Source organism: Anabas testudineus, chromosome 21 (genome assembly GCF_900324465.2).
Source record: "Anabas testudineus chromosome 21, fAnaTes1.2, whole genome shotgun sequence".
Lineage (NCBI taxonomy): Eukaryota > Metazoa > Chordata > Actinopteri > Anabantiformes > Anabantidae > Anabas > Anabas testudineus.
The window spans coordinates 7,950,287-7,963,692 of NC_046629.1; the positions used below are offsets into that span (position 1 = coordinate 7,950,287).

The window sequence follows — 13,406 nt, forward strand, 5'->3', positions numbered from 1 at the left end:
TTGTATGAATTCATATCTAGATCCAAAACTGACCCCATAACAGGAGCAGTGAAGAACACCAAATACCACCAGCTGTAGTAAGTGAAATTAATTATTGATTTCTTTGCTCTCTAATAATCTGTTCATCAGTAGAATACTTATTAATCCTGTATCTTATTACCTGCCTGTTGTGCTTCCCAAAAGCTGTGGTAAGGAATGAAAAATGTGAAGTGAAGAGCTATGAAAAATATTTCACCCATTATGAAACCAGATTGTAATTCAGCCAAGCACAAGGGCTGATTATTAAAATGAGAGGCAGTCCTTTGTATCAGATACCACTGGTGCTGTGGGATTTCTCCTGACATCCTGCTGTAGAACAGATTGTGCTGCTCACATATACACACACAAGTTTCTTTTTAACTCTGACTGTCTTATACCTCTCCACACTTATTCCTGCGTCTCTCTTTTTTCTGTCTCACTTTCATACGTCTTTGGAGTATTTTCTGATTTGCAAACTAAATAGCTTCATTGACCTAGTTATGGTGACCCCTCTATTATGTCTGTCTTTGCAGCGATCTTCTCGGCCTGGTCACCTATTTGGACTGGGTGATGATCGTTGTAACCATCTGCTCCTGCATCTCTATGATGTTTGAATCACCCTTCACCAGGGTCATGCACGTCCCCACACTGCAGGTAATAAAACTAGATGGATGGGTGGCTGCATGAGCAGGCGAGCAAATACAATAAATGGACAGATGTTGGTAAAACCATTATGTCTGTTGTTTCAGATTGCAGAGTATGTGTTTGTCATTTTTATGAGCATCGAGCTGAACCTGAAGATCATGGCCGACGGCCTGTTTTTCACCCCCACAGCTGTGATCAGAGACTTTGGAGGAGTCATGGACATCTTCATCTATCTTGTGAGACATTTCAGCCAATTTAAAGGCTAAAGGCTAAAGATCTTAATTGAGGAATTGCACTGGACAATCTTTTTAAGGGTAGACTAATCACATATCATACATAACTTCATCTGGTGGCCTCATTATTATCGTTTCTCATTTTGTTAAGTTTCTGATTTGATTTTCTGTCCTTAATCAATCTTCCCTCACCTCCTGTGTGGATCATGTAGGTGAGTCTGATCTTTCTGTGCTGGCTGCCTCCTGACGTCCCTCCCGAGTCTGGGGCTCAGCTGCTGATGATGCTGCGCTGCCTGCGTCCGCTCAGGATCTTTAAATTGGTACCGCAGATGAGGAAGGTGGTGCGGGAGGTTCTCAAAGGATTCAAAGAGATTTTCTTGGTTAGTGTCATTTCCACTTGCGTGGAGTAGAGAGTTAAGTAATTAAGATGTCGGGGTAGTTTTAACCCCGTTTTCATTTACACAACCACAGATGAAAAGTTTTTTAAGTTTTATTAAATAAAAAATACTCTTGAGTTGAGTTTGAGTTGAGTTCATGTTCACCTGTTGATGTTTTACTTATCTGGCCATTATTAGATTATGCTCTGTATTACTTTATTATTACATTGTTAAGAATGTTTAGGCTTTGCTTAGTTTTTTCTTTCTTACCTAAGGTGTAAAATTATCCGAAGTTTCAACTGGCATTTCTTCTCCCTGGGTCACACTGAGGTTTCTTTCATTGACAACTGTTTGACATTTCTTGGACTGTCTGTGTGAAACTCTTGCTTGATTCTCCTTCAGGTTTCCATTCTGCTCCTCACACTAATGCTGGTGTTTGCAAGCTTTGGAGTTCAACTGTTTGCTGGAAAGCTTGCAAAGTGCAACGACCCCCAGATGCTTAAACGGGTACAGCAAATACCATAATCTCTTCATTCATCATTCATCTTGTGGGATTTTCCCAGTAAAATCAACAATCCAGTGGTTCTTTTTATCATATTGTTCTTTCATAAACACCTACTTCTATCAGGTTGTGCTGTAGCAGATCTTTAATTACACAGATAATGTCTCACATATGTTTTTATAATATAACAGATCTTTAAAGGAGAGCTTCTGCTTACTAGAATTAATTATAATAAGCAAAGTTAATAAGACACAGATTCTGGGAACACAGTTTTTATGCATTTTGACTGTATACTAACTTGCACTTTAATGAGAAGCAATATATTTTCTTCTAAATTATTATAACTGTTTAATATGTCTTCTGTAATTAATATATTCAAACAAGCATTAATATGCACTTAGTAAAACAACTTTGCTGGCAAACATCTTACTGTCCTTCATTCTGTGTTGTGCTGTGAATTGTGTGGTTGGTTACAGGAGGACTGTCATGGTATTTTCCGTATAAATGTCAGTGTTTCCAAAAACCTTAATCTGAGATTGAAGGCTGGGGAAAAGAAACCCGGGTTCTGGGTACCAAGAGTCTGGTATGACTGCTTGTTATTTTATTACTGCTTGGTTTAACAATGTTTTTCTATAACCAGTGATTGATGTATCCTTAAATCCTTCTGCAGGGCCAACCCTCGAAATTTTAACTTTGACAATGTGGGAAATGCCATGTTAGCTCTGTTTGAAGTGCTGTCACTCAAAGGGTGGGTGGAGGTCCGAGATGTGATTATCCACCGCGTTGGACCGGTACTAAACCTGATTTTATTGTTTCTCAAACCTTTGGTCAGCCTTTTTCTTTTCTTCTTTCTTTTTCTTTCACTGCTGTCTACTATATTCTAAGTATAAACCTCTGTGCCTGCAGATTCATGGCATCTACATCCACGTCTTTGTGTTTCTGGGATGTATGATTGGACTCACTCTGTTTGTAGGAGTCGTGATTGCAAACTTCAATGAGAACAAGGTAAGAGCACGCACATGCTGTTTTCGTTCATTTCATTTTTTCAAAATGACCAGGAAGTACCAATTCAAACCAGTGATGTTGCATTTATACAACACAATAATACTTTTAGGTTAGCAAATACAGCACCTGTTGGATTTTGATGTGTTGTGTCTCTCGCCACCAGGGCACTGCTCTGTTAACAGTGGACCAAAGGAGATGGGAAGATCTGAAGAGTCGACTGAAAATAGCCCAACCTCTCCACTTGCCCCCTCGCCCAGGTAAGAACACTCATATTAAAACACAAACGCATGCAGCAAATGGTCTTGAATTTATAATCATATTTACACTGTAATACAGTAATGAGCTTAACAACACTGCCCCACTCTGATTGATGTGTGTATTTGTGTGTGTCTGTGCATGGTTATGAAGCACCTGCATGTTTAATCCCTATTTAATAGTCGTTGTTTTTCACTGAGGATAGATCCCTTGAGGAATTCAACCTGTCACCGAAATCATGACTAGAAGCAGTAATGGAAAAAATGAATATGAAGACAGATGACAGGAACAGCTCAGGCACTGAATCATTCATGCCACAGCCTTCTACAAGAAATTTGTTTACTGAATTAATCAAATTTTTACACTCCTGCTGAAGTAAACTTCCAGCTTTATCTACACTAAATTCACAATTATGGACCGATAGCAACCACTACATTGTACAAAAAGTCAGACACTCTGTACAGTATTAGCATTGATCAAGCTGTATATTTACAACTGAATTATGATAATAGTTGCCTCAGAGGCAATGTGGGAAATCATTGTTAGTACAGTTGAGGAAATCAGTGACTGCAGTTTTAGTCAGCAGTGCCACTGACACTACAACGTCAACGTGTCTTTGATCTGTAGCCTAAGGCCCTTGGTACTGGGGCTACTCACTAGTGACAGATCATTACAGCATCGAGCAAGTTCTATTCACACGGCCCTACTCAAAATACATGCAAAAATGGCCTCAGTGATCAGCATTCACTGGACTTGTACTGTGATTTAATTGTGATTAAACACCTGCCTAAGTATGTTTCAAGGACAGATCATGTCCCTTACAGTAAGTTAAACATTTGTTTAAGAAGATAATAAAAAGACTGCCTTTGACTAGCATGCCGCCACATTCACAAAAACATTTTCCATTTCTTTGATGCAGATTTATCTATGTGTGTAAAACTGGTGGATCAATCACACTGATATTAAGACCGAAGCAGTCTGTGAGTGCCATCTCCAGGACAGTCAAGAGAACTACCACAGATTGAACCATCAACTGGTTTTTAGTGTTAAAACGAAGTGACAGAACCATTTCAGTTATTAAGATTTGCCACTGACTTAATCAGAATCTCTCCCCCTGGAGTCCCATCCTGACTCCACTTATTTTTTCACTGTGCAGGTTTCACTAAACTCTGGTTTCTCATCTGTCTGACAGAAAATGGTGGTTTCCGGGCCAAGATGTATGACATTACTCAACACCCCTTCTTCAAACGGGGCATTGCTGTGCTGGTTTTGGCACAGTCTGTGCTGCTGTCAGTTAAGGTAATGCCTATATATCAATGCAGGATGTATTGGAACTATTCTGCTCAGTACTCTAGATCAAATGTGAACTGATATATTGGCATGTGTGGAATTCTCCCTGTTCTCTAGTGGGATGTAGAAGATGATGTAACATTTCCCCTCGCCACCATGTCAGTAGTCTTCACCTTTATATTTGTGCTGGAGGTGAGCCTGTAGAGCTGTCTACTCATCTATCACTTTTAAGGTTTTACTCTGAGTGCTTTCTCCATGTGTAGATGCCTGTTTAAAGTTTTGTGTTGGTGTTGTTACCAAGGTGACCATGAAGCTGATAGCCATGTCTCCAGCGGGATACTGGCAGAGCCGACGAAATCGCTATGATCTTTTAGTCACAATACTGGGTGTTATCTGGATAGTACTGCACTTTTCCTTACTGGTCAGAAAAATTATAATTTAATAATGCAAATATTTTACAAATTCTAATTAAGTTATTGTTAAGTATTTCAGCAAATACTACACAAATGATGTGTAAGTGTAATTATCCCCTGCAGAATGCGTATACCTACATGATGGGCACCTGTGTGATTGTCTTCAGATTCTTCACAATATGTGGAAAGCATGTGAGTATATTTGTGCACAAAAACATATTTGACCCCCCAAAAAATGTTTGTTGTATTAATACAATATGCTTCTCAATGTGTGTATGTGTTGTGTGTGTTAAGGTGACACTGAAAATGCTCCTGCTAACTGTGGTGGTCAGCATGTACAAAAGCTTCTTTATCATCGTGGGCATGTTTCTCCTTCTCCTCTGCTATGCTTTTGCTGGCGTAGTTCTCTTTGGAACCGTCAAATTTGGAGAGAACATAAACCGGTAAACACTGCATTTCCTGATCAGACTACTATTTGTTGATGATGAGCATCGCAGGCTCTATGCACTAGATGCAGTCAAAGACGTCTTTACAGTGCTGTCTGACTCTGTCTGTCTCCACTTATCGCAGGCATGCCAACTTTTCAACAGCGGGCAAGGCTATCACGGTTCTTTTTCGTATTGTCACAGGAGAAGATTGGAATAAAATCATGCACGACTGCATGGTAAGATGGGCTGCAAGTCCAGCACACATCCCCACAAACAATGGAACAAACATTCTCTTACTAATTCTCCATAGACCTAAGTATCAGCAGTTTTCACTGGAGCTACTTTCTACCACAGAGATTGCATTTTAATAGTTATTAGCATAATTATACATGCTGTTTTTATTCTTTCTTCTGGTTCCAGGTGCAGCCCCCTTTCTGTACCCCAGATAAACATCGTTACTGGGAGACTGACTGTGGCAACTACGCAGGAGCACTTATCTACTTCTGCTCGTTTTATGTCATTATAGCCTACATCATGCTCAACCTGCTTGTAGGTCAGTGTGTATATATGCTCTTGTGTTAATGTTGTGGGGACCATATATTGGTACCACAGTCAGATTGTGGAGACCTACTATAGTAGTAGTAGTTTTGTTTGTTTGTTTTTTCACTTCTTGCTTAATACCCCTTTTTAAAACCTGATAGTGTTTGCATAAATAAAAAAACACCTGAAAATCTGACGCTTTGGTAACCACAAGGGAGCTCACATACATGTATTTACATGATCTCTCCAAACAGACAACAAAGAGTCTCTTAAGTGGCGAGAGTTTAGTTAGCGAAGGAATCGTGTTTTTGTTTGAGCTCATATTATGAGATTCATTCTTATAACAGTCTGTTCTTTTGAAATGATTCACTCTCTCTCCCATAAGGCTGGGCTATTATGTCATGACATCATGAAACAAATGTTCATAGTACTAATGTAAATCAGAGAAATGTGCATTCTTTCCTCTGTAAATACAGATGATTGATGCAATGCAGACTACATAGTAATATCCATTCCTTTCATTACAGCCATTATTGTGGAAAACTTTTCTCTCTTCTATTCCACCGAGGAGGACCAGCTGTTGAGCTATAATGACCTGCGGCACTTCCAAATCATCTGGAACATGGTGGATGACAAACGGGAGGTGAGACATTAACAGGCTGAGGACACAGCAGATGGGAGAGGATGATTTATAATAAAGCTAGGCAAAAAGTAGAATATAGAGAAGCTGCAAGCTGCGCAAAAGCTAATGAGACGGGTTGAATGGAATGGCATTTGACACTCTCCACAAGGAGGGCATGCCACACTCGGTAATAGGAGTGAAAGTAATTAGAGAAGTGCAGGCTGTAAACCTCCTCCTATGATAACTAGGAAATGGTTTCTAGCAGGGGATATAATATACAGGACGTAAAGGCATTTATAATTCGAATAAACAGAACTAGTGTATAAATATAAACCGTACTAACACCAATCATTATAGCTACCTGTGATCTGATCTCATTCAAACTCAAGCCCTCCCACTTTTAAAAACCAAAAAAGCATCAAGTCTAATCAAGTCAGATTTCATTTATATGGTGCGGTACGGTGTATAAGTACACCATTCACAAATCTGGAGAAGGAAACAAACACACTGAAAGAAAAAGTGACAACGTGACCATAAGACAGGAAACAAAAGAAAAGAACTGGGACTCTGACAACCACAAGAGAAAGAGAATTCCCAGGACACAAGTTGTCCTGTACAGAGAGTGACAGGAAGGAGAAAGGCACACACTCTGCATGCTCATGTGCTTGAGGGAGTAACTGACAAGTGAAATGTCCATTTAGGGTTTTCTATGTCACTAGCAGGACAGGATCTTCATCTTAGATGAACAGGGACCCAAAAAGGGAATGTGATGATTTATTTTTAAGCAGTACTCATCAATACGACTGTAAGAGCTTAGTCAGGTCACTGTTGCTTGAATATCACTGTAACTTAGACCATATGACTCTTTCTTCAGGGTGTCATCCCGACATCTAGGGTGAAGTTCCTGCTTCGCCTGCTCAGAGGCAGGCTGGAGGTGGACTTGGACAAAGACAAGTTGCTGTTTAAACACATGTGCTATGAGATGGAGCGACTTCACAGTGGAGGAGATGTGACCTTCCATGATGTACTCAGGTGACTGATTGACAAATTTCATTTGTTTAAATCTCTAAATGCTGCTGCAACAGACTGAGGTAATTTATCAGAGGGATGACTGAAGATCGTCTATTTCTTTGCTAAGGAGGTAACAAACTGTGCAAAGTAGCAAACCTGCTTCAAAACAGAAATTAGGAATGAACATCCTAGCCATCTTGATTTCTTGATTGTTGGATTGTACATTGAGTCTCATCACAAATCATCATTTCTGGATTTAGAAAACCTGAGCTACAGATCAGTCACATGGTTTGGTGGCACTGTGCAGCCTTGCCTTGTACAGCTTTACTTATACATGTACTAGATGTAGTTTGTTCTTAAAAGCCCTAATATATTTTAATAACACTAAATATTTTACTCACTTTGCTGTATGTCTTTGTGTGTATGCCCTGTGTGTGTAGCATGCTGTCATATCGCTCAGTGGACATTAGAAAGTCTCTCCAGCTGGAGGAGCTGTTGGCCCGGGAACAGCTGGAGTACACCATTGAAGAAGAGGTTGCCAAGCAGACCATACGCATGTGGCTCAAGAAATGCCTCAAGCGCATCCGTGCGGTTAGTGTCTTAACAGAAAGCACCCAGACCCTTTGCTTTTCCTATACTGTTCTACAAACATGCACACAGTCTGTCTCCACACGTGCACACACACACACAACACACACAACACACTGACCACATATGTCTGTGTGTACCAATAGAAGCAGCAGCAGTCGTGTAGCATCATCCACAGTCTCAGAGAGAGCCAGCAGCAGGAACTGAGCCGCTTCCTCAATCCTCCCAGCATAGAGACCACCGTGCCAAGTGAAGACCACAATACTAACAACCCAGACAACCCCTCGCAGCCTGAGGTAAAGCCCTACATAATAGCACAACTGCATACGCACTCCCAGATGCCCACAGTTTCACATATAGCAAGCGCATCATATAAGCCGCAGGTGTGCGCTGCTTGCACTGGTGAAACAAAGGATATCTCCTCTCTGTTTAGATGAGTGGACTCCAGCAGCTACTGAGCCCCACGTTGTCAGACAGAGGAGGCTACAGGCAGGACTCCTCAGACATGGGGAGACCACAGAGAAAGCTGGGGCAGTGGCGGCTTCCTGCAGGTGTGTGCGCCTTTGTATACTGTCTATTGTGAGTTTTACCTGTTGAGTACATTCTTAGAGTTGGAACAGAGCTTGTCTCTGCCTTATAAAACATCTTATGTGACCCTATAATACAGAGGAAGTGAGTTATTTATCCAGACAAGTAGAAAAGAAGCAACAGTGGCCTGATAATACTCGATGGCCCGGTTGGTGTGGAATTGGAAAACGAGGACAAAGATATTGAGGCAGACTCTTCTATGTGTGTGTGTGTTGTGTTAGGTCGCACAAGCGTCAAGTCCATAGTGTGCAAGATGAACCCCGTCAACGACGAGGCTTCATCGGGGTCAGAGGTGAAGAAGTGGTGGACCCGTCAGCTGACTGTGGAGAGCGACGAGAGCGGAGACGACCTCATCGACATTTAGAAATGAGTTGCAGCACGTCCTGCCGTTTTTTAGAGATGAGCTGGGAGCCTTGCTGGCCGACTCAAGTTGTTTGATTGCCCCTCCTCTGCTGATCAATCAAAGCAAGGCTTTTTTATAATCTTTTTTTTTTTTTTTCAGGTTCAGAACTGATCAGAAAGAATAATAAGCTGTGCGCACACGATATTTGTTGCAGTAGCCATTTCGACATGCAGTGATGATTTCATACCTCTGGAGTACTGTGCGTTTGTCTGTCTTATTGCTGAGGTTTTCTATGCAGGCACATATGGGGTTAAAGAAAAGATTTATGTAACAAACCAAGAGGCTGCTGCTGTATGTGTTTTCTACTGTTCTGCTGTGTCTCGTCAATGTTCAGAAACAGTAATTGTGTTGATGCAGCTATAATAATTTGTCATGTTTCTTTTTTATGTCAGTGCTTTGTCCGTGTTTTTCTGATTTCTGTGTGTCTCTTCTAGTCTTCAGTATTAATCGTAAATCATAATAGATTTCTCTTTTCTTATAGCCACTTTATACTTCAACTTCAACCTCCTCTTCTTCTGGTTGGGAGAAAAACAACTTTTAGATTTATGACGGTGAATGTAATCGAAAGTCAAATTTATCTTATTAGTATTTACAATAAATCCTTTATTAAGTATTCAAATATTCTAATAAAAGCCTACATTGTTTAGGCATTTATGAGCAAAAGAACCGTCTGATTTATTTTACATTACATCACATAAAGGACTTTAAAATGCCATGTAATGAAAAGCACATATGTTTTTGGTGACTGTGGATTTTTTCATGTAAACTGAAGAATTTCATCTTTTATACAGTAGTTACTGAATAGGTTCGGGTTTGACCAACAGTGGTTCCTTAAGTTAATGAGGAAGTTAAAGGAAGAAGTTAATTAACAAAAAACTTTATCAAGAAAAAAGTAGAAAACTGAGAGCCACTGTAAATGATACTAGAGGATCTTTAAAAATCAGTACATTTACAGTACAGTACTAAAAATTCACACTTGTAATGATGACTGATTTTCACTCAATTCATTTGATCATGACTTTTTTTTTTGCACAGTAATTCAGTTCAGTTAATGGGAAATTTAACTACCTCTCTATGAGTAAAAAAAAACCAAAACCTAATGTTAGACTAACGAAGGAGTTAATTGAGTAGACAGATGCTGTTTAATGATTCTCCTCGCACACATCTGCTCAGATCAAACACTCACTGAAATCCCACACCTCTCCTGGATAACACTGCCCTCTCCTGGATACACACTGAGCTACCCTGACAAGCGGTTCACCAATTTTCTCACCATGTGGTCCAAACCTTTTTTTTTTCCAATGTATAACTCAGGTCTTGCAGGGTCTGGGGTCCACAACTGTCCTATCAGAATACATAATATTCAACTGTTTTTCTCTCCTCTTATTTTTCATACTCTTTATTGAGTTATTGTTTATCTTGGTCCCCGGCACTTTCTCCATTTCACAGCGATGACCAGCGATGGCAGTCCTGTCAACTTCTACCAGCAGCTTGCTGTGGATCTAGATGAGCTCAGTTTCCAACCAGCCATCCAGGTCAGCATGAGTCTGCCTTCTGCAGTATTAAATGTATTTGAACCACTAGACAGACACTGTGAGTACCAACACACACACTTGAACACAAAGGTGTGTATTTTAGCCTCTCATTTTATTCCTTGTGTCCCCTTGACGACGTATTTCTTTATCAGACAATTGCTTTGGGTTAGATTTGAGCTAAATGACTAATGCACTCACATTTATACTGCAGACTGCAGCAAAAGCATTTTCTCTTAACAAGGGTCCTTGTTAGACAGAATTAGTCCATTAAAAGAGGCTGGGTCTTCATTTGTCCATTCAAAAGCCCAGTTTCACAGTTGATGGAGTGTGCATGGGGCAGGCTGAATAATGAATGTGAGTGGAAGCAGAGAGGGTGTAGAGAATCACTCGCCTGTGGGAGGCCTACTTGCTCTAAAGAAATCATGACTTACATACACATTTCAGTCCCTCGATGACTGGGTGCTTCTCCCAACATATGGTCCTGTAGGGAAACAGTTTGACATCAGCCCTGTTGCCAATCAACTGTCTTTAATTTATCTTTTCTTGCTCTTTCTTCTCCTCAACCACTGCCTCTTAAGCTCCACTTAGCTCAGAACTAGCTCATCAAAGGGCTTTCTCTCTTTTTTTCTCATCTCCACTCTGCGTGGTAGAACACTTTTTTGTCTTTTAATTGCCTCTGCATCACACTGGCACTTACAGGTCCTGTTGTTTTTACCCTCTCTATTGTAATTTGCCCATCTCTCCCTCGTGCATGTCCACTGCTTATTTAGGGCCTAATTGACGCACTTTGGTAATTGAGGAGGAAGTTCTTAAGAGCGGAGGGACTGGAAGAGTGTCTGTGAGTCGAGATTACCTGTAATTAAAGTACATGATGGCTTTGATGGCTTGGTCCCCTCCCGTTGAGATGTCGCTTTCAAACCCTGGCAGCAGCCGTAGCATCACATAGAATAGAAAATGCATTTTCTGCCTGCACTGTAGCACAAGACCACCACACACAGGTTGCATGTGCATTTGGCAAAGGCTGCATCCTTGGCTATACTGTACATACTGTACTGAAACGTAGTCATAATTAAGAGCGCACTTGTTACTTTCCCCCAGAACGTATGAATTTATATCTTGAGGCTTCAACCAAAGATGATGCGACGGATTAAAAACTAGAAGTGAGCTGTGATTTCACTTAAATGTGTAAATACTTACTGTGTGGAGTGGCAGAGATGTCTCATTCACTATTAAGACCTGGTACACTTTACACCTTGGCTGCAGCTGCAGTCCATTTTTGAGTTTTGCTTCTGTTGTCAAAGGATCATCCTTAAATTTTTACCAGTTGCACATAAAACAAATGCAAAACTGCACAACGATCACACACCTGAGTCAAAATAAAACTTGCCTATAAACCGGAGAACACACCTGAAAGTAGACCAAAGAGAAAAGCGGAGGCTCAATCCATTCAACCAGTGATGTGTGCCTCAACAGTAAGACTGATTAGAGTAAATATGAGGTGAAGCAGGGTAAAAGCTTTCTCTCAGTGAGCTCTTCGTTGCTATTGTCCTCAGAGACATTATTCAAAAGCTCTGTCTGCACCCTTGAGCAATTAAAGGAACACGGACAGGGGTTAAAGCAGGGTCAGCCTCATAAGGAGGCCATTGTTCCACAAGGCCAAAATGACGTCTGCTGCTAAAGATGCACATTTGCACAGTAGTGACCAGTCATTTATCAATGACTACATAATGAAGTGTGAAGCTTTTGATTGACAGCCCTGTTTGCATGTGATTTTTCCTGAAGAATAATATTGTAGTTTCACAGTTTCACTCGATATTACTCTTCATTTTCAAACCTCGTCGCGAATCTTTCCCTCCTCTCCACACATTCTTAGCCTCATAAATAAGGTGGTGGCAGTGCAAATTAGCTGCCTGTATCTTGTGTCAACATCCACCCCAGGTCTAGGCCTGATCCTGTCCCCATGTTTTGAAACAGATGGCTACTACTACAATAAAAAAGTAGCAAATTATTTTAGCAGCAGGCGGCAAAAGCAATTAACAACTGGCATAATGTGTTGATTAAAATCCATTCCAGTCTCAATGAAGGCAGAAAAAACTCTAATTTTCCACTCAGTCAGTTGGCGTACATCCACTACTCTAAGTACACTGACCTTTACCTGACTACAGCTGTCATTCACTTAGGACCAATATCAAATTTTTTTGAGTTAATTATTTTGCAGTTTATCTATTTTCTCTTTTTGCTGATTTGTACAGTTACACACTTCTCACTTAGAATTAATTTCTCCAGTAGATCAAGTCAAACTGTCGTTTACCTCAAGTTCAAATTCCAGTCTCAGAAAGTTTTTCTCTGTGTTTCATGATGTCTGCAGCTGATTTAGGATCAGTTTTATTTTAACAAAAAAAAAAACAAATTTAAAAGCCAGTTTCATGCTTGAACTGTCCTCCTTTGAAAATATGATGAATGTAGGAAGTCATTTTCAGGCCTTTACCTCATGTACCTCATCAACAGCAGTCAATTGCCACCCCACTGAACACCAAGCACCAAGTGAGAGGCTGTACTTTGTCTTTGAGCCAGCAAATCTCATTTTCACTAAACACCTAATCAGTCCCATTCATCTGGCTATGGTTCCCTAGTTCCCCAGTTCTACACCTGGCTTTGGCGTCTTTAATTACTGGGAGACAGGCTTTGTCTGATCTGGAGCCAAGATTGGAATATGAGTGGCAAATTCGGAAGGAAATCATACAGACTCAAACCAATTCAATTACCCAGCAATCAAAGTAGAAAGGCCTGTAATTGCAGTGAAAGGGTAACAATGAGAGCCTCCGCGTCAGTCCGAGCATTGACGGTATTATTAACAAGGAATAATGCCTACCTGCAGGGGGTGCTATGCTCAAACTATTAAATTTCACTGCAGCGAGCAATCATCCAGATCACAGGGAAAGCATTTTTTAAT

The 13,406-nt window shown here is 40.5% G+C and overlaps 1 protein-coding gene across 5 annotated transcripts in view; it reads left to right on the plus strand.

Moving 5' to 3' along the window:
- The window catches only part of nalcn (sodium leak channel, non-selective), a 54,001-nt gene extending 44,431 nt beyond the window's left edge, over nucleotides 1-9,570 (plus strand). For 4 of the 5 annotated variants that reach the window (XM_026377335.1, XM_026377339.1, XM_026377337.1 and 1 more), the window contains 22 exons: nucleotides 21-77; nucleotides 552-672; nucleotides 768-899; nucleotides 1,109-1,276; nucleotides 1,676-1,780; nucleotides 2,252-2,358; nucleotides 2,446-2,566; nucleotides 2,682-2,780; nucleotides 2,944-3,037; nucleotides 4,228-4,334; nucleotides 4,443-4,517; nucleotides 4,627-4,746; nucleotides 4,862-4,930; nucleotides 5,033-5,181; nucleotides 5,309-5,402; nucleotides 5,587-5,719; nucleotides 6,234-6,349; nucleotides 7,203-7,360; nucleotides 7,780-7,930; nucleotides 8,074-8,223; nucleotides 8,361-8,478; nucleotides 8,737-8,879. In XM_026377335.1, coding sequence (XP_026233120.1) covers nucleotides 21-77; nucleotides 552-672; nucleotides 768-899; nucleotides 1,109-1,276; nucleotides 1,676-1,780; nucleotides 2,252-2,358; nucleotides 2,446-2,566; nucleotides 2,682-2,780; nucleotides 2,944-3,037; nucleotides 4,228-4,334; nucleotides 4,443-4,517; nucleotides 4,627-4,746; nucleotides 4,862-4,930; nucleotides 5,033-5,181; nucleotides 5,309-5,402; nucleotides 5,587-5,719; nucleotides 6,234-6,349; nucleotides 7,203-7,360; nucleotides 7,780-7,930; nucleotides 8,074-8,223; nucleotides 8,361-8,478; nucleotides 8,737-8,879 — 2,587 coding nt within the window. Of the gene's footprint in view, nucleotides 1-20; nucleotides 78-551; nucleotides 673-767; nucleotides 900-1,108; nucleotides 1,277-1,675; nucleotides 1,781-2,251; nucleotides 2,359-2,445; nucleotides 2,567-2,681; nucleotides 2,781-2,943; nucleotides 3,038-4,227; nucleotides 4,335-4,442; nucleotides 4,518-4,626; nucleotides 4,747-4,861; nucleotides 4,931-5,032; nucleotides 5,182-5,308; nucleotides 5,403-5,586; nucleotides 5,720-6,233; nucleotides 6,350-7,202; nucleotides 7,361-7,779; nucleotides 7,931-8,073; nucleotides 8,224-8,360; nucleotides 8,479-8,736 lie in introns of all 5 variants that reach the window. The other variant, XM_026377336.1, reaches the window with a different exon arrangement.
- Nucleotides 9,571-13,406: the final 3,836 nt, after the last annotated feature.